A 20,403-nucleotide genomic window follows, 5' to 3' on the forward strand; every position below is an offset into this window, starting at 1 on the left:
TAGCACATACATTTCTGTCATATGCCATCCTAAATACTTTTACTTTTGGTACTTTAAGTCTTTTTTATACTAATATTTGTGTACTTTTACTTAAATAACATTTCCACTGCAGGACTTCGGTAGTGTACATTTGTTTCTTCCACAACTGTATGAGTTGAGTTATTTTGAGATGCGTTTCCTTTGTACGACCTTTATCATCTTATTATTATACCAACAAGATATAGATTCGTGGGCTCACTAAATAAAAGCACGTGACTTTTCTTGGAAGTGTGCTGTCAGAGAGACGGTAATATTACATGGCTGGATACCAAAGGAGCGTCTGTATTTTGAGATTCTACGTCCCTCCCCAAAGTTTGTTTTGGCCAATTGCGTTTACCTGGTCTCCACCCTGTTATGTGCTGCCTTTTCTTGCTCGTAAATTCTTTATTATGAAGTTTTAAACAATAAACTTGCATTCAATATTTGTTGTAAACAAATAATGAGATGGAAGTAAAATAATTAAGCCGTCTAACCTGTGTTTTTGTACGGTACATCGTGATATTCATATTTTTTAGAGCATCTTCTGTAGCGTTTCGTATGTGAATTCAAATATTTCCAACAGAGCCTGAAGGCATCGCCAGTCCCTAACGTCCACAATGGTGACGTCTACCATATCATGATGGCGGTAGCCTGGACTATTTTGAATTCCGTCCCGCTTTTTGAACAATTCAATTGCTGTAGTATGTAAAATGTGCTATTATTCTGGGGATAACACACGATAAGTAAAGCTCTATCATGGACTCCGTCGTGGGGGCCGATTTGACGCTCCCCGTTGACATTAACGGAAGGTAAAACACACCGACGATAGCTAGCGAGCTAACATTAGCATGTTTGCGTACGTTATAGCTAACCCAATAATCCACGATTCCACATTAGTTACCGCTAAACAGGGCTCGACTAATATCTGGAACAACACCTATTCATTCAAGTTGTATCAGATGATACAACGTAAACATATAAAACCAGTAGTTAGCCACATACTATTATAGCTTATTGTTTATAGTTGCTGTACAGTTATATATCGTAAAATCTATTACTTCTGGTGTAGTTTGTAGTTAATCTGACTCACACACATGATATTTATCTGTATACACTTCCACATGATCTAACTCTAAGATAATGTTGACATGGCTATTTGAAGTTAGCTAGCTAACAATTTAAATTGGACAATCGTCCTGGAAGCAATTATTTTTAGTAACATATTTGACTGACTAACGTTACATACAGTAACGAATTGTCAACGAAATGCAGTTTGTATCCAGTCAAACAATGTTGTAGTAATGTTCAAAAATGTGCATATACATATACGGTGCAGGTTTTAGGTATAAGTTAAATACCGTTGTTATGAACATCAAACACAAATGTAATAATTATATATATACATACATTTGCCATAAATTTAAGGGATAATGTTCCTACTAATGGACACATTGCTTTAAAGTTAACAACACAATAGCGTTTATAAAAATGAGCAAAGATCTACATACAAAGAAAATAATGTTGGTTTCGTACTGCCAGTCTGGCTCAAAAAATATCTGGAGTCCCAAACCATAATGAAACATCAACAGTGCAATAAGAGCTTGGTGCAGAGAGCCTTTCATGTGTACACTAGAAGTGGTTATTTCCGTTATAAGTCATTTGCAGCTCATTGCATGTAGCTGTGATATCACTGTGATTGGTGGGTCGGCTTGATGACCTGTCAGTCAGATGTGAAAGAAAGCGGAAATTATCTGTCACACTTTCAGAGGGGTTAAGACTGAAGCAGCTCTCTTTGCACTCTCTGCAAAATGTGGATTAACATGTAATACTTGTTTTTTTCCCGCGTGCTCTCCTTGACATGAGAGAAGTGATTGTGGTAGGTGAACTGTGCATTATTTGCTCTGCTCTTTATATGTGCTTTGTTGACTTGTTCAGGAATATAGCTAGTCTACAACTCTTCCTGCTGCACTGCAAATCTAGTTATAGCTTCTATGTTTTTAGAATTGTGTCCTCGGTTTTGTAAATGACCTAGCCCAGCTGTGTCCAGTGTAAAAGCAGTCATCCAGGTGGTAAGCGTGCCTCAGTAATCCAAGATGTTAGCTGATATGTGTGGTGTGAATTACTTATTCGGTAATTCTGAAACCTGATTCACTGTATCCTTTTAGTTTGGAAATAAATATGTCTTTCCGTGATGTCAGTCGGCTTAGTTAGTGTTGATTTGCATTAACTACTGTCAATTAAAGGATTGTAGGTCTAAATGCTTCCATTTTTGTCTTTAGCAGTTGAACAAAGTGAGAAGAAAAAATGAGGAAGTCAGTGTTTACGACTCTTACATTGTTTCCACTGTGTGCTTGAGGGGTAACAAATGAAGCGTTACTAACAATTACACATATGTCTTTAAATGTAATATATTATGTTATGAGAGAGTGACATGTGTGTCAGTTTCTATGGATGTTGTTTCACATCTTTGTTTGGTTCTTTAACTCTTATCGTGGCTCCTGTTGTAGAGAGCTTCCTCCCCATTAACACAGGAAGGGGTTGCTTAGCCTCCCTGATGCAATTTGACTGACTTTAAGTTAAGTATTTAGGATTGTTTTGCTGCTGCTTATAATCGTCATGTTTCATCCTTGTATCACATAGAATCTTGGATCATTTTGACATGAGTTTAATTTGACATTTTGTTGTTTATCAGTATTAAAATGCCTAATTTCAACAGTGATTCAATGTTTTAAAAGTCTAATTTAAATCGGGACTGTATGTCTTTTTATCCACTGTAATTTACTGAATGATGGTGTTTCATGTTGGCTAACATTGTAGTGTTTGCTGGGTGGCAAATCAAATCAGAGATGGGGAAGAGCAGCAGTGTCATTATGGTTTCTGGTGCAGTTTCACAGTGGAAGCTTAATTATAGCTGAGGTATTCATGGTTACAGAAAATGTAGAAATATAATATAATTGGAAAGAATGTCTATAACAATTCACAAAAAAGCAATGCATTCGTTAACACTCAAGTTGTGATACAGGGACTGATTTACAAAAATGTAATCCATCCTCCAATAAAAAAAATTAAATCGTATTTTATTGCAATGACTCCAAGCTAGAGCAAAATCTGCTCCCTTATATAAATAACATGACATTAAGGAATATGTAGACGTGAAATATAAAATAAATCATGCTGTCAGCGTTGATCTTTGCTGAGTAATATGGCAGAGAAGCAGCAGAGTGAATGTGCCTCCGCTGCCGGGGGAGGTATGGGAAGGAGTTACGCAATGCTGAACATTATATATTATTAGACACAAGGTCCAAGGTTGATGGACATGAGCCTGGTCCCAAATAGCATCTGTTTTGTTCATTTAGGTCATTTTACTCTTAAAAACAGATTTTATAAGCAGCATATTTACATTAGTCAGTAAGACAGTAAGACCCCGGTTCCCTTTGTGTCAGTGTGATCCAGATGTGTGTTGCTGATGTTTGGTGTGATTGTCTGCGTGTGACGCCACTGTCCCATCTGTGTGATGCTCAAAGCCACAGTAGGCTGCTTGTCTACCAAAGAAAGCCTCTCCGTCCCCCGGTTCCTCTCATTCTGTCTCCTCCTGTCGCTCTGGCTGTCTGTCTGTACATGAGAGCTGGGCTGCCATTTGCACATGGTCTTATACACCCACACACACACAGACACACACACTGGCACAGTGGATGTAAATGAAGCAGAGTCATTCTTGAGCTATTTATGGATTGTTCTTGAGGCTCAATGGAACTGGCCAGCGTGAGTAATGCATAAACATGGCTCTTTATATGTTGTTCAAAAACCATAATATTCAGAGTAAGTCTGTACAATGTGCGAGGTTAGAACACATAGCTTGCTTTGGTTAGGTTGATTAAAAAAAATAGAAAAGTCAATTGTCATGACATTGTAACAGTGATACCTTTTCATTATATTTGTAGTGAGGTTGCATCGCTAACAGAATGATTCTTTCCTTAGCTGCAGACTGCCAGACTCCATAGATGCTGGAGAATTTTCCATGGACAGCATGACAGGTAAAGAAATACTTTTTTTTGGTTCTATTTCTGCTTTTTCCCTTGTTCAGCTGTGTCTCCCCTTGTGTATTAATTAATATGGCTGCTGAATCGTTGCTGTGACCTCCCACTGTTATGTCCCCACTGCTGCAAAAAGGGATTAGCTGTATGATGTTAATGAGCTAATCCTCTTTCTAATTAAACCCTACAGTGTGCCAACAATGTATACAGGGTTAGAAAAATACAAACAAGCAGGAAAACAAATGATTTGTACATATAGGTCAGCATCTGTGGCTTTTTTAAACATTGGTCGTGCGGAAAAATACAACTAGGCAGAACACTGAAATTTGCCGCATTATGTTAAGTCATATTTGTGTGGGAAAGGCTGCAATTTATTATTATTATTGTATTATAAAAACTAATCTGAAGATCTCAAGTTATATTTTTCAGTCTATGAATTGGGAGAAAAAAATGCTTTACTGAGCCAATGCAGACATCAACAATTGCTTGTGTTGTTCAACTCGCAGTCAAAAAAGATACTAGATACACAATTCTATAAATAAAAGAGAACAATGCGACCCTGAGGCCAGGAGAAGAGGCCAAAAACCTTATATTAAATATCTCTCCCTGTTCTTCTCTAAGTTTGAGCCTCAAGAAACTGTATCAGGAGTCAGTGTTGTAAAATGTGTTTTTGAAATGTGTTTTTGACTCGTGTTACATTATCAGCTGTGGGCTGCTTCCAACTGGTTTAAACATGGCAGCTCTCCAGAGATGTTCTCACCTCTGATGCCTCTTCAGTAAAAAACCCTTCTGCTTTCTCTTTATCGCTCTAAAACAAATGCATTCCTATAAGCCGGGAGGATTCTCTATGATATGGAGACCATGGTGCTGTTGTGACACAAGTTAAAGTTGATCACTTTTTTCTTTACAGCTCCATCCTTCCCTGACAAGATGTCCCCAATCAAAGCTCTCACCATGAAGGATTATGAGAATGTGAGTGATGCTTATTAAGTGGCATAAAGTTTCTTAAATTGGAGTTGCTATGTAGTTATACAATGTTTAACAAAAGCCTTTTTTATATAACATTACCATGTGATTTTTATTTGTTTATTAATGCGTTTAAATTGCGTATACGTTAAATCTGTGTCAGTATGAGTTAATGTAGTCAAGCCTAACCCCACCACAACAAGTGTGGTATTGTGATTCATTAAACCTGATCCTCTCTGACTCAAACCCAGCCGTGTGTGTGTGTGTGTGTGTGTGTGTGTGTGTGTGTGTGTGTGTGTGTGTGTGTGTGTGTGTGTGTGTGTGTGTGTGTGTGTGTGTGTGTGTGTGTGTGTGTGTGTGTGTGTGTGTGTGTGTGTGTGTGTGTGTGTGTGTGTGTGTGTGTGTGTGTGTGTGTGTGTGTGTGTGTGTGTGTGTGTGTGTGTGTGTGTGTGTGTGTGTGTGTGTGTGTGTGTGTGTGTGTGTGTGTGTGTGTGTGTGTGTGCGTTGTGGAGAGTAGGATGAGTTAAAGTCTATATTTCGGCATTTGAGAGGAATGTATGCTGAGATGTTTTGGCTCGTGCTGCCGGGCTGGCTTCATGATTAGAGGTTTTAAAGAGGGGTCCAGACTCCTGCCTCATCCCTCTGACAGTCTACCCAACCCCCATCACCAGATGTATGCTGTTCCCAGCCTACAGCATAATGATACAGACCACAGTCCACTTCTGAACACACATTCACACTCAAACACACATACAAGAATGAAGGCATCCCTTCATTTGAACATGAACCATGCACATGACCCTTTTCTGCCATGTAAACATGTTGTCAGGCTTTTCAAACAAAGACATTTATTTTGACCAAAATGATATGATTTCTCTTTGCACAATAGCTACATTGGCAATGCAAATCAAAGTCCCAGGCTTCCCCAACAATGCAACATACAATATACTTAACTTAAAAAATACATAAAATAGTGCAATAGACATGATGGTGCAAGTAAGAAAGAGCTAAATATCAGAATCAGAAATCCTTTTTTAGTCCCACAGCGGGGACAATAGATTAGATGGAATTAGATGGACAGAATGTATAATTATTAAATACTATCATCATGTAAATGAAAGGTATAGATTTATTTGTTTGTTATATTAGGATGGGAAAAAGGGCAACATACATTTTTATCTGTTGATCAATAATTTCCTGTTCATTAAACTTTTTTTTTGTCAATCATCTGCAGCAAATCACAGCTCTGAAGAAAGAGAACTTTAACCTAAAGCTGCGCATTTACTTCATGGAGGAGCGCATGCAGCAGAAATGTGACGACTCCACTGAGGACATTTTCAAAACGGTATTTATTTCACTTTGTACCTGTAAAAGTCTCTGTCCTGGATTTGTATTGCCACACTGTGTCACAATGTTTCATGTGAATCTGTGTTTCCCTCAGGGACTAATTGAGATCACATCTTCCAAAACAACAACTGGATTTGTTTAAACCAAAATCACAATTTCTAATGTTAGAACAGCTGTCTTGCCTTTGTATTGTTTGTTTGAGTGAGATGTAAGCCTGTTGAAATCTGCTTCTTGTTTTATTTGTCTTCTTCTATTTCTCATTTTGAGAGGTGAGGTGTCCTATGAGAATGTTTTCTTCAAGTACCCACCCTAAGATAAAATGAGAGATTCATTTATATGGAAATGTCAACAATGCAGCTGTTAGAAGTAACCTCTTAAATGATTTCCCCATTGTGAACCAGATGTGCAAATTAGAAAACCCTCTTTAATGGTCACACATGCAGAGCACACAGCACACACAGTGAAATGTGTTCTCAGCTTTTAACCTCTGCTTTTAACCCATCCTAGTACCAGGAGTCTAGTACTAGGAGCAGTGGGCAGCGATTGTACAGCGCCCGGGGATCAATGGGAGTGAGGGGGGAAGGGGGGTGTCCGGTGCCTTGCTCAAGGGTACCACGGCAGGGCAGGAGGTGAACTGGGATCTCTCCAAGTAGCAGTCCACACTCCATATTTAGGTCTGGTCGGGGACTTGAACCGGCGACCCTACAGCTCCCAGTCCAAGCCCCTACTGACTGAGCCACTGCCGGACGTGTGTTGTGCTGTAATTGACCAAATGTTGTGTGTTTTATAGAACATTGAGCTTAAGGTGGAGCTGGAGTCTATGAAGAGAGACCTGGCAGAGAAACATGAACTCCTCGTGTCTGCATCGTGAGTATCCTTCAGTTTCAGCTAGACATGTTTGAGTAATTCAGTTAAAAAAAAGAAATGAGTTGGTTGGAAGATGTCATTAAGCCAAGTAATACAATTGTTTATATGAGCGATAACTAATCTGCCCCATCCATGTTTACCAGGAAAGCGTTGGAGAGTCTTGCTGGTCGAGAATCCGGAGAACCCCAGCGTGTGAAAGAGCACGCTCGGAAAGAGATGGATGCACTTAGAGATGCATTCAACAAAAGGATAGCAGACTTGGAGCAGGTTGGTCTTAACTAGTTACTGAGAGCAGCACATTTCTCTTTTAACCCCAAGGTAGTTGAGGGGGCTGTTGTCTCACTTTTTCCTTAATTTCAGTGTCTGAAAATGGCTGAGGAAGAGGTTGACAAGATGGCAGCCATCGCTGAGCAGGAGAAGCTGAAGAATATTAACATGGAAAAGCAGCTCCAAGCCCTGGGTCCCCTCAGCACCTTCCTCCCCGGGACTAGCCAAGCACAAGACCTGCAGCAGGCTCTGCAGGAAAAAGACAGGTAGGAACACAATAGAAAAGCAAACACACGAATATGTTTTAATTGTTGTAATGTTTTATCTGTCTAAATGTTTTTCCTTCTCATTTCAGTGTCATTGAGCAGCTCAAGATTACTTTAAAGAACCAGGAAGCTGCGATCCATCAGAAGAAAAGTACAGACCAAGAGACAGATCAACCATCAGCTGACAGTTTCAAACATCTTTCTGATCTCATAGCCGAGAAAGATCAGGAACTTGAGGTATGCCTTTTATATGTTGTTAAAGATATGCCCTTTTGGAGCTTTCATTCTCACAACTATTTGCTGGGTTTGGTATTATCTGAGAGTTACACAACGTTTTAAGTCATTTTTAGCGCTTACCAAATATTAAGAAGCTTCATTTATAACGTTGACATTCAAATTTTAAATCAACATTTTAATGATGGACAGCTTTTTTCCCCTTCTCCATTTGATTAGACAAAATTATATTACATACTACTATAGCAGGGGTCGGCAACCTTTTTGATATGAAGTGCCATTTAAAAAAAAAATTGTTATCAGCGTGCCAACCATAGGTGTCAACGATCGAGAATTATCAACGGGGGGGGGGGGGGGGGGGTTGAGGTGCTGGACGCTCGTGAACTATCAGCAGGAGGGCGGGGAAGCAGTGTGTGGACCTGTCGGCGCAACTTACATGATGCCGAATTTAACAAACACATTTAAATAATTGGTTTAAACGGCATAATAATAAGGACAATCATCCGTTCTGTGATTCTCCAGAGCACACATGTTAGGATATTAGGCTCATGGAAGTGAAACGAGGAATCGGAAAAACAGAGGTCTGTGATGTATTTTGTGAAACTGAAGAACAGCTAAATTAATGCAACGTCCTCCCAAGAAGAGCTCGCCTCTCTCCAGTCATTTAAGTTAAAGTTGGTTATTGAACCTGAAGCTTGTTGCTTCTGCCCTCCTCGACTACGGTCTGGGAGCCGACAAGAAAGTTCAACACACAGATGACCAGTCCGCCCCTTTGTAGCATATTATTTAGATGAGAGATGAGCAGATCGCCACTGGGCTTTCAACTAAATACACAGCCACGCAAAAACTGCGGCATTTGTACAGCTCCTTATGGGTACTGCAATTAGTGAAGTGCTTTATTCCTCTGTGGTGAAACGATCAGCACTGCACCACGGAGGAAAGCGGCAGAAAGTCACCTGGAGATAAAGAGAGCGGGGCTGCGTTGCGTGCATGGCTTCCTTCTGCAGGTAACGGGGAGACGCGCTCTGGCGGCGGTCTCGCGTTCAGGATCGGAAAATACAATATCAATATTTTGCACACTTATTCCTAGTGTGCCACTGGTTACGGTGCCGCGTGCCAATGTTGGCACGCGTGCCAGGGGTTGCCGACCCCTGTACTATAGTATTAAATAACCCTAAATCATTTCAAAACAAATGCTATTATTAACAATCAGGACAACATCATTGTTTTATTTATTTATGCTGATGAAATTGAAGGGTTATATTCCCTAAAGAAAAATGATTTAACAAGAAAAAACACTGACTTTTTTCATTCGTGGATATTTAACCTTTTTATTAAGGTGATGATTATAAAACATGATGAAAGACATTTAAGGGATCGTTTAAAAAATAAATAGATTCTTTCATTTAAAAAGAAAACTGACATTCTTTATAGCTGTAGTTGTTTATTGCCATGATTTAAGAGTATTTACAGGATATTCAGAGAAAATGGATCTATTCCCAGCCACTCAATGACTTGTACTTAGTTTCAGGCCTACTTGCAATAGGCATTAGAGTGACCTTTGACTGTCTGTTCCCAGGCACTGAGGGACATGCTACACAGGGACAAGGACAAAACAACTCCGGACTCTCAGGTGGGTGTTGTGGGGATTTCCATTCTATTTCCAGCAGTTGTTTGCCTCCGACCAAAAGCTAACTCATGCAACTGTTCACTGATGTGAAAGCATTCCCAGTCAAATGCTCTCAGAGCAACAGCTGGACACAGGCTCTGTTTATTATGTCCAGGCACTGCCAGCTTCAGAGGGTTGTCCCATGTTGTTCTGGTGAACCACAGGAAGTGTACTTTGGCCTTTTGTATGACTTTCTTTCCCTGTGTGCTCCCTGGTGCTGTTTTTCATTTTGTACCCTGCTTCACAGAAGTGGTATTGAGAATGTTGGGCCTTTTAATAGGCAATCTAATGTTGGTCACAATAGGAAGCTTATATAATACAAACGATTTGCCTTGGAGCAGTAAAGACTGGTGCTATTTGATCTCTTGCTTCCTTTAAATTAAAGTAAACCTGTTTTGGAGGAAGTACTTCTGTTATATGTATTCTCTATAACAACTATATGGTGTTATTCTTGACAACAAATAGGATCCCTGTTATTTGGGCTCATATGACGTTTTTTAATGATTGATAGATGAATGTTAAATGTTTGAGATATCCTATAGTTTATATCTGATTATGGTGATGTTTTGTATTTACAAAGCAGAAGAGAAGGAAGGGAATTTGTCGGCCTTTTTGCTGGTGGCAATCTCCTAATTAATTATCTTCTCTTTTAAATGTGAAAATAGAAATCAGTATCTTTGTTGTCTTAATGTTTTGTGATTTTTTTTACCAAGAATTCAGAATTGAATTGCAAAAGACAGCTTTCAGGTTTTTCTGACACTTAATCTACAAAACAAAACTTGATCCTAAATGTATAAAGGTCAGTGTTTCCCCTAGGATGGAGTCATAGCAGCGGTGCTAAGGCACGTGGGCCTAGCATAATGTGAGCGCAGAGCGCGTGGAATTTTTTAGTGTGCACGTGCGAAGTGCGCCTCGCCAATTTATTTCTATGTGTCTGCCAGCACAAGAAAGGCTCTTGAGGCCTAGTACCAGTGCCGGTTCGAGACAATTTGCTGCCCTAGGTGAGATTTTAGGCAAGATTTTATATATAAAGAATAAATGAAAAATCTCTACAAAAGACAAATAAACTACAAAAACATAAACTTATTGACATAGGTAATATACGTCAAAATTGCTTCAAATGTATTCAGTGTTGTATGAACATGTTTGAATTGGGGGGTGGGCGTCTAGGGGGGACCGGGGGAAGATTTTTTTGAACATTTTAAAGTAAAATGCTTCAATCTGGTGCACTTTGAGCACACAATTACTACAGACCTGATCTAGGGGGTACAACTTTAAAACACCCATATGAAAAAGATCGGTTTACATTTTAATAATCAAATAGGTATATGAACATAACCAATAACCTACCATAGCCAATAACAAATAAATGTAATTTATTTTATTTTTGTTGTTCATTCACATCTCATTTTACCTAGTCAACGTTTATTTATTAAATGCATAGTCATCCGGTGATCTAACCGCCTTCTGGAAAAGCTTCACAAGTACGTCCCCCGCTTTCATCCCTTGCAGTGCCCATCGTACAGGGCAAATTAAAAGTGTAACCGGGGTGAAAAGGGCGTTACATTTACTTAATTATGAATGTTGTTACATCAAGGCCGAAAATTAGGATGAGCGCCAACGGTCAAAAAAGTTTTTTCCCCTCCCAGAGCTACCAGCGCAACGCTCCCCAGATCTGGAGCCCTAGGCGACCGCCCTGCCTAGTACGGTACATACAGTGGCAATGTCTCAAGATTTAGCAAAAATACACCTTTATTGAACTTACAGTAACACAAATACTACAAATCCACATAACAAAGAAACAAAAATGAAAAAGAGTCGCCACTTATTATTATTTTAATATAAAGAAAAAACATTTTTTTAATTTATTTTTGGGTACCTGGCTGGTGCCCCCTAGCAGCGGCACGCATACTTCAGCAGCGGCGCTGCGCCGCCACTATTTGTATATAGGGGAAACACTGAAGGTTTAATGTTATAGTGAAATATATTTAGTCCAGGCTGTCTGTGTCTAAATGTTTTGCCTGATACATTTTGTTTCTCAAATGTGCCTGTTGTTTTTGATTGTTGAACCCTTTGTTGCTGTTATACATAGCCAGGTCTCCAAAACCAAAAACACTCACTTTAGACTTAGCTTAAGGATTTCCAAACATCTAGAGATAATTAAATGCAATTTCACAGTAATCATCAAAATATTGCAAGCAATTGGTGCGGGTACTGTGTTGTAGATGTTCAGAGTAGAAGGCTGTTTGACGTAACCATGGTTCCTTGCTGGCGTCTAGTCTCAGGTCACGTTGTTAAGACTGGATTACCATGCTGTCTGCAGACCTGTGAGAGTTATTTATGTCCAGTCTTATTCATTAAAAGGAAAATGCTGTAACATGTCAGTGTTTCTCAGACTTGGGAAACAAATGAATATGCTACAAGAATTGCAAAATATTTTTTTGTTTGATTAGGGACAGCATTTCTACCACGGATGCTTTTGTGGTATGGTAAGACTCGAGTGGCCTCACCAGAGTGCAATGGAAAGTGATTGCTAAGAAACACCTCTTCTAATCCTGAAGCAGATTTGTTTTAAATGTAATGCCAGGCAGGCTGTGCTCTATAGATGTGGTTTGCTGCTTCCATTGTCATTATTTCCCTGAAGATGCACGTGTATGAGGTACTTGATCCGCTATCCGTGGGAAGGTTTACTAGAGATGGTCTGGCAGCGGCCATAACCCTGCTGCAGTCCTAGAGGATTTCATCTGATTGAATGTGTTGTTGAGAGTGGAATAGAGGCGGAGCAGGGATTAACAGCTTAGAGCTTATACTGCGCTGCACTCTGTCATTCTCCTCTTTGCTTCTCCTGCTGATGCAGTGAGGGAAAATGATAGATGGCTATTGCATGGTCTGATGATTATTAGGTCACTTGGCTGGCTTTTGGACTTGGGTGAATCTGGAATCTAAAGATCTAAAGCGCCATGAAGGACCCGTGTCGCATATGTGCTGTTCGTCTGGTGGGAAGCCAGTGTCGCTGGATCTTCAGCACGTCAGCACAGAGGAAGCTACAAGTCATCTTGTCCCATGTGCTGGGCTGGGAGTTGACTCGTGACGGCCGTGGGGAGTTTCTCTGTGGGAAATGTGTGTTCCAGCTGGAGAAGGTGGTACAATGTGATGTTAACATCAGCCAGCTGCAGGAAGAGCACAATAATCAGATCCAGAAGCTGCAGGTGGAGAAAGAGCACCTGATCCAGTGCATTATCCACATCTACAACAAAAACAACCAGGCCTTTAAGAGTGATGTGGAAAACACCAGCTGCGAGAAGACCTCAAGGGCTGGCAGTCCTGATGATGAGGCTGGGTACCCGCTGGCCTCTGAAGGACAGCCGTTCAGGGAAAGAGGAAGTAGTCACATGGAGAATCGCATGAGAAGGTGTGTGAGTCTGGATGTAATTGTCAGTAAAGGGGTGTTACCAGCGAGATCAAACCTCAAGAGCAACAGAATGGGATCAGCGACGGGGCTCCATGGCTCTATAAAGAACCTCGGTCCACGAGTCACACACCACCAATCACAGAACACGTACCTTGACGTCGTCCAACGCAAAGGAACACTGCCCAGACCTGGAGTCAAAGATCGATCCACATCCCTGCAGTCCCTCAACTTTTCCTTAGACCCCCCTTCAGACCCTCCCCCCAAACTGAAACCCAGAGAGTCCAAGGTGTTTGCTGCCAGACGTGGTGTCCCTGATGACCCCAGAGGAAAGGTTCAAGCCAGAGCGCTACACCGCAGTTCCTCAAGTCAGCCTTCTGTGATCATTGACCTAATTCAGATTCTGCGCTGCATCTCCAAGCAACATTTCTCTGCCCCTGCAGGGAGCCACATCCCCGTCCTGAAGAGGTTAAATACAGGCCCTCTCAGGACCCGAGCCAAGGGCAGACACAGAGAGGCAGACTGGAAGTCTCTGGATGACCTTACAGAGGAATTTGATGATAAATACACTCCTGTCAGAGTCATGGAGGTAGTTGTTTCATGGTTCCCAGGGGTCCTTAAAATCCTCGAAAGTGTTTGACTTTAAAGGGGGGGAAATCCAAGGTCTTTTGTTAATAGACATGGGTCATTAAAAGTAGTTGAATTAATATATAATATTTATATTGTGCAATAACCTTTACTTAACGTTAGTAAATAGGTTAGGGTTTTCCTGCAGTAGCCTGTTCGTTTCACCCACCACCTGAATCTAAAAACTGAGACACAAATTAAACTTGATCCATGTCTCTGGATTTTTCAGAGTGAGTTTCGGCGAGTGGAGTCCTACAATAAGCTGCTGACTGAAAAGTTCACACAGGCACAAAGCACCAATGAGGACCTGAGTAAAACACTGGAGGAAACCCGGAATCAGAACAAGGTACATTGAGATTTTGCTCCATTTAATATGTTTTTATTATATGGGAGTTTCTTTGGGTAAAACACTTTTCTTGTGCAAACAGGTCCTGTTAGGGAAGCTGGAGGGGAAGGAGAATGAGCTCAACTCTGAGAAGAAAAATGCTCTAAAGCGAGACAAAACCATCCAGGGATTTACTCAGGTTCTAAAAGAAAAGGAAAAAGAGGTAATGTTCATACTCTTATTACAAGTGGTATTGCTCTCATTGATCCGTATTATGCATGATTGAACTTGTCTGTTTTTTTTCTGTTCTGCACAGATTGCAGAGCTGTGTCATGAGATTGAGGACCGGGACGATGCTCTGGCCAAGGCTAGAGAAGCAGCACATAAAGCCCAACTGCAGAAATACCAGGCAAGTCCTGCACTTTTATAGAGAGCCAACTTGAATGTTTATGATAATAAAATGGCTCTGTGTGTGTCTTTTATGTTCACAAATGATATTACTAAGAGACACATTTTTGCGTATTTCCCTCAGGGAGTAGAAGAGCACCAAAACCTGTTAATGACGAAGCAAACGGAGCTCGCCCAACTCCAGGGGGAATACCACGCCAAGGTGCTTGAGGCCCAAAAGCTGCAGCGGGGCCTGGACAGGAAGGAGCAAGAGCTGGCTGACCTGCAGCAGGCAAAGGACCAGCTAGAGTTGGAACTGGAGGACCTGCAACAGCAGAAGAAGAAGGGGGACAAGGCCCTGAATGTAAGACAAAAAAACGGTATTATTGACTCCAGTCCAGCCATCATTCAAATGACAGATTTGGTGTGACGGTATTGTCATTTCCCCCCCTCCAGGATCTGATCAATCAGCTGAAAAAGCTGAGCAGTGAGATTGGAGACAGAGAGAGTGCTCTGGAGCAGCAGTACCAGGAGCTGCTGGATCAAATCCAAAGAAAAGTGCAATCCCATGAGGTCACCATCCAGCGGCTCACATCCTCTCTGGCTGATAAAGAGCAGCAGCTACAGGTAACACAACTACATGAAACATATTCAGACAGATTCTACACCAAAATATCCAATATGATTGTGTGTGTTAATCAAACATTTTCGAATGGTTGGCCTTTTTTCAGGAGTACATAAACATGGTCAGAGATTTTGAACAAAGTAAAAGTCCAGGAGGAAACGACAATGTGCTTTCCAAGCTGCGGCAAAGGCTGAAAGAAAAGGAGAAGGCTCTGGAGGTGAGCATTCCTTCTCTTTAATCCTCTCACCACAGTGACTTTAATTTGATTCTGACATTGTGCTGTTGTCTCTCACAGCAAGCGCTGGATGAGAAGTTTGCTGCCATAGAGGAGAAAGACAATGAGATACACCAGCTGCAGCTGTCTCTCAGGGAGAAGGAGAGAGACCTGGAAAGACTGAACAACTTGCTCTCTCACAACGAGGAGACCATCGATGTGAGAAGCCATGACCCATACATTAGCCTTTTTCCAGTAATCATTAATACAATGTTTTTTTTCCAATGCATCTTTCTGCTCATTTCTCTACTTACAGAGTTTTGACAGTCTGATCAAGGAGAAGGATGTGGAGCTGCAACACCTTGCAAACACACTGAAGAACCTGCAGAGAGCAAAACAAGATGTAGAAGACAACTTGAACAGATCACTGAGAGAGAAGGACTCCATCATCATTCAGCTGCAGCTTTCTTTGGAGGGCAAGACAAAGGATATGGATGTTAGTTGGCCCTCCCTCTGTTGTATTTGCAACCATGTCTTTTGTGTTTTTTTCACTGTTCTGAATGAGGACTGACATGTACCTGAGATGCTTCTTCTTTAAAACCTTTGTTTTCAGGACATGGCCGAATCCATGCTGAGCCAGTCGCAGACTAATGCTCGTGACCTTGCTGAACAGATGAGCCAGAGGTTAAAGGTCACAGAAGCAATGTTGGCTGAGGCTGTGGCGGCCAGGGCAAGGCTGGTCGCTGACAATGAGAGTGCTGTGGAGGGACTGTTGGCTACAATCAGGAGCAAGGACCAGCTGCTCAAGGTCCTCATTTCATTAAGAAATCAATTTGAATGCTTTCACCCAAAATATATCTTTGTAGCAACCAATCATGATAGAATATAGCAAAGGAAATGTAATTGCAATGATAATAACATAAGAGGTTATTAGTAATAGATTTAACAAATTAGAGAATTAAGTAAGTGTCAACACATGGAATTAAATCTATTAAAAAAATATTGAACATATTGAAATATTGATTTTACATAATAAACTAGGGCTGCAATGAGTATAATTACTCTCAGAAACATCCCAACCATTTCAAGATAATTGGTCTCACTGTCAAAGGCAAATGTCTTTAAATGTCTCTTTTCTATTAGTCCAAAACATTCACACACACATTTACACATGAGAGGCTTAAAATAGCATTTTCTGACATTTCTTAAAAAACTATTTGTTGCAGATGTTCTAATCTACAACTTTAAAATCTGCTATTTGTATGTACAGAATGTGGGTAAACATCACTTCCTCTCATTTCTTGGATCTGTTTTTCTCCCTTCTCCAGGAGTCTGCAGAGCACTACAACCGCATGCTGTCTGAGCGCACTCAGGAGATCCAGGAGCTGAGGAGGCAGCTCACTGAAATGCAGCAGAAGCTTGCCACTGCTGAGAAGCAAAGCTCTACAGCAGCCCAGGAGAGTCATTTAGACACTGCAGGGCTCAGAGCCATGCTCGCTGAGAAAGACAGCCTCATCAACGTAAGTTCCTCTGGGATACAACACAGTCACTCAGCTGTAAAATGTGCTTGACTTAGAAGCCTAACAAGAAGAAGAAAATAAAACATCCCCAGAGAGTAACACAAATAATTCTCCTCTCCTACATTCTGACTTCTAATGATTTACTGGCATATTTTGACAAAGTCTAAAGGTATCAATGTGTCTCAACGTAGCTAACTTGATATCTTGTAAATGTGCAGAAGCTTCTACAGCGTGGCCAAGAGATGGATCAGTTTGTGGTAGATTTGAGACAGAAGGAGGAGTCGGAACATGTGTTGGAGCTCAGACATACCATCCAAATCATGCAGGAGAAGATGGTTGACAGGGAAGGTGAGGCCTTAGATATTAAAACCTCCTCATCTCATGAATATTAATAATAATTTAGAGTACATCTCGGTCCTATATTTGTTTCTATTTTGTTTTCCCTGAAGCTGAGCTGTCCAGAAGCAACAGTGGGGATAACATGGAGAATGTTCTGCATTCCAAGAAGACAGTCGTCGTCCTGAAAAAGGAGCTTGCACAGAAAACTGAGTCACTGAATAAAGCACTGAAGCGGGAAAATGAACTGAAGGTAAGTCACTTATAAACATTTTGCTTCCAACATATTCTGCATGCTTGCTAATGGGTGTCTTATTGTGCTGACTTCAAATGTATTTTCCCAATATTCAGATGTCTTTGGCAGATCTACAGTCATCACTGTCTGAGCTGGAGGGTCGTTACGAAGGTCAGGCTGCTAATGTGGAGTCCCTGACTGCAACTCTGAAGACCAAGGATGAGATTATTGACGTAAGGGTTCCTTCATTCACACAGCATTGAACTCAGCAGCCTCTTGTCTTGCAGTTCTCATGTTTTGTTTGATCATGTCTGTGATCAGGCTCTCCACCAGCGCCTCGGGCAAAGAGGGGAAAATGGGTCTGATCAGACCCAGGATCAGATGGTTGGCTCGGCCATGGAGAGGTCACTGCCTGGGCTCCCTCAGAGAGAGAGGACCATGATTGGAGGAGATAGCCAGCAAGAAGTACACTAACAACCTTTTTTTTTAATAAAACACCAGAAAACAACACATTTTACGCATCGTTCTCTGACATTAAGACTTGTGCTTTTTAATTTCCTGTCACCCTAAAGGCATTGCCTAGCCTTACAGCCTTGCAACAGCAGCACAACTCTCTGAACAAAGCGCTGAGAGCCGAGCAGCAGCTCTACTCCAGCCTCGTCAAGACTGTAAAGGAGCAGGACAGGTAGAGATAATGGTGAATGTAAAAAAAGAAAGAAATTCTGAGTAGCTTCATTTATTTGATGACTTAACCCCTCTGTGTGTTTGTGCAGCGCTCAGCGTCTCCATGCTCTGCAGTTGGAGCTGACAGCAGTGCAGCTCCTCAGGCAGCAGCTGGAGGAGGGCATCAAAACTAATGAGGAACTCAGGGACGATCTGGAGAGGGAGATACTCAGAGCCAAACTCAGAGAAGGTGCAGTAAATGACGAGGGGAACTGAATGAAAGTAAATAAAGAAAAATTAAATGAAAAGATTGTTAGAAGAGTTGGGAAGCACAAAGCTCAGGGAGAGTCCTACTATAGGTATGGTTGGGTTCCGAGAACCGGTTCCTATACAGAACTTTGATTCCATCAGTATCGTTTAGGAAGGTTCATTTAAGTTCTGCTTATCGATTCCTAAAGAAATGTATCTCGCCGCTTTCTCTACTGTTAAACGGGGGCCGGGCGGGAAATGCAGCGAGCACAGTACCAGGGTTAGGAAGCACCAACACTTGGTTCCGAGTAAGAACAAATAACAATTGTCTGGTACCAGGTCTCTCTCTCTCTCACTGTCTCTCTCTCTCTCCGCTCCTCTCTCTTTCTCTCTCTCTCTCTCTCTCTCTCTCTCACTGTCGCTCTCCTCTCTCTCTCTCAACCAAATGATACTGTATGAAGTGATTTATAAATATGAATATAGATTTGACTAAATGTTTTCAGAAATATATTTTTCTCTCAGTGAAATTTGCATGGGACTTATTTTTACTCTTAAAGAACCGAAATCAAGAACCAAATCAGAACCGTAATTGTTAAAACCCAAACGATACCCAACCCTAACTAAAGGTCTTAAGGAAAGCAACACATACACAAACACCTGTCTTCTTTATCCCCTGTGTTTACTCTAATAATATCCCCTGCTGACAAGCTCACACCCCCTCTTCTTCATCCGTCATGTTGTTCAGCATGCACACCTGGTCCTTCCTCTTCATGTTTACTGTTCTTTACTTCATCACCTCCTCATCTGCATGTGTTTTCAACAAAAGAGTTACTACCTGTCTTCTCTATCACTCTTTCAATGTAATGCATCCTCACTGTCTTTCAGTTTGTCTGTCCTTTATTTGAAAAATGAATAAAGGCTGCTGTTGGCCGATCTTCCTGTCTTTCACTTCTATCATTCTGTCTGCTTTTCTTCACTGTCCGATTAAAACGTTGTTTGTCTGTTGATTGCATTACTTCTCTAACACTGCTCTGTTTATTAACCCAACGCATCCGACCATCTCTCACATGAGTTAGAATTCATCACATAAGCATGTCATTACATAACAACTTTAAGTATTAAAGGTCATATCGCTGAAGAATCGAGTATATTAGTGAAGAGCAGCTCCCCTGAAATATAAACTGATCAAACAATCCAATATGTATTATGACACCCCGTTGTTTATTACGGTTAGTGACAACAGGACTGCATATTAAGGTCACATTCACACCAGCCTTGTACAGTCGCTGTGAACGCAGTCCGAGACCTAAAAAGTGAACTAAACAACCGGACTCTGGTCCACTAAAATAGGTGGTCTCGGACCGCTTGCTAGTGAACTCTGGAGCGGTTCATCGCTGGTGTGAACGCAGTCCGCACCAAAACATAGGAAGCGTAGTATTTACGAGTCACAAGAACGCGGGTGTCTTCAAAATCGTTAGCGAAAGAGTGAAGCAGAATTAAGTGTTGAACAGTGTTGTGTAAAGTAAAAACAACTATCAAACTAAAAACTATATTTAAAAGTCAGAGCCACCTGCCGTCGGTGAAACGCCCTCCTGACTGCAAAACGTCTCATTATATGTGTTATAATGTTTTGTATCGCACGTGGCCTGATTATATAATCATATGCGCCGTTGCTAGAATCTGTTGATATGCTCTCCAGATTAACAGCAGCATGAAAATAACCTGCAGATGCTCCATGGCGGAGGCTCCGGTAGAAATTGCCGGGATTTGCGTTTTTACCCCTTTAATGTCTGACCAATTGTTGAAAAGCATTTCTGTGCACATGACTTGTGTTTAAAGTTTATAGTCCGTTTGAATTTTGCCTGTGAACGCAAACCGAACCTTCTGAAAAATGAAACAATGTAACAAACTGTCGTCTGGTGCGACCAAAGACTATTTAAGATAGAAATCTATAAATGTCAAAAGCCCAGGACTTTTTTAATTAATTAGACATCGCGGCTATTTTCTAAGATTAAAGTGGTACATTTAAGAAATATCTTTTTTTCCGTCACTGTAAGGGTTGTAATAACCTCTCCACACCCTCACATTCGTTTTTTTTCTTGTCAATTTGTGACTTTAATCTCAAGAAACATAAACGTCTCTCTC

At 41.1% G+C, this 20,403-nt stretch overlaps 1 protein-coding gene across 8 annotated transcripts in view; it reads left to right on the forward strand.

The window, feature by feature from the left end:
* Positions 1-639: 639 nt before the first annotated feature.
* cdk5rap2 (CDK5 regulatory subunit associated protein 2) overlaps positions 640-20,403 on the forward strand; it is a 39,091-nt gene continuing 19,327 nt past the window's right edge. For 6 of the 8 annotated variants that reach the window (XM_079658238.1, XM_079658243.1, XM_079658240.1 and 3 more), the window contains exons 1-25: positions 640-827; positions 3,997-4,052; positions 4,963-5,024; positions 6,253-6,363; positions 7,156-7,232; positions 7,376-7,499; positions 7,593-7,765; positions 7,855-8,002; positions 9,579-9,632; positions 13,934-14,050; positions 14,133-14,252; positions 14,346-14,442; positions 14,566-14,780; positions 14,873-15,043; positions 15,148-15,258; positions 15,337-15,474; positions 15,572-15,751; positions 15,869-16,063; positions 16,584-16,775; positions 16,994-17,123; positions 17,225-17,364; positions 17,463-17,579; positions 17,668-17,811; positions 17,919-18,031; positions 18,120-18,259. In XM_079658238.1, coding sequence (XP_079514364.1) covers positions 775-827; positions 3,997-4,052; positions 4,963-5,024; positions 6,253-6,363; positions 7,156-7,232; positions 7,376-7,499; positions 7,593-7,765; positions 7,855-8,002; positions 9,579-9,632; positions 13,934-14,050; positions 14,133-14,252; positions 14,346-14,442; positions 14,566-14,780; positions 14,873-15,043; positions 15,148-15,258; positions 15,337-15,474; positions 15,572-15,751; positions 15,869-16,063; positions 16,584-16,775; positions 16,994-17,123; positions 17,225-17,364; positions 17,463-17,579; positions 17,668-17,811; positions 17,919-18,031; positions 18,120-18,259 — 3,178 coding nt within the window. In that variant the 5' untranslated portion in view covers positions 640-774. Of the gene's footprint in view, positions 828-1,810; positions 1,895-3,996; positions 4,053-4,962; positions 5,025-5,551; positions 5,692-6,252; positions 6,364-7,155; positions 7,233-7,375; positions 7,500-7,592; positions 7,766-7,854; positions 8,003-9,578; positions 9,633-13,933; positions 14,051-14,132; positions 14,253-14,345; positions 14,443-14,565; positions 14,781-14,872; positions 15,044-15,147; positions 15,259-15,336; positions 15,475-15,571; positions 15,752-15,868; positions 16,064-16,583; positions 16,776-16,993; positions 17,124-17,224; positions 17,365-17,462; positions 17,580-17,667; positions 17,812-17,918; positions 18,032-18,119; positions 18,260-20,403 lie in introns of those variants that run through there. The other 2 variants (XM_079658241.1, XM_079658244.1) reach the window with 2 other exon arrangements.

The sequence above is a fragment of the Notothenia rossii genome (genome assembly GCF_949606895.1).
Source record: "Notothenia rossii genome assembly, chromosome: 11".
NCBI lineage: Eukaryota > Metazoa > Chordata > Actinopteri > Perciformes > Nototheniidae > Notothenia > Notothenia rossii.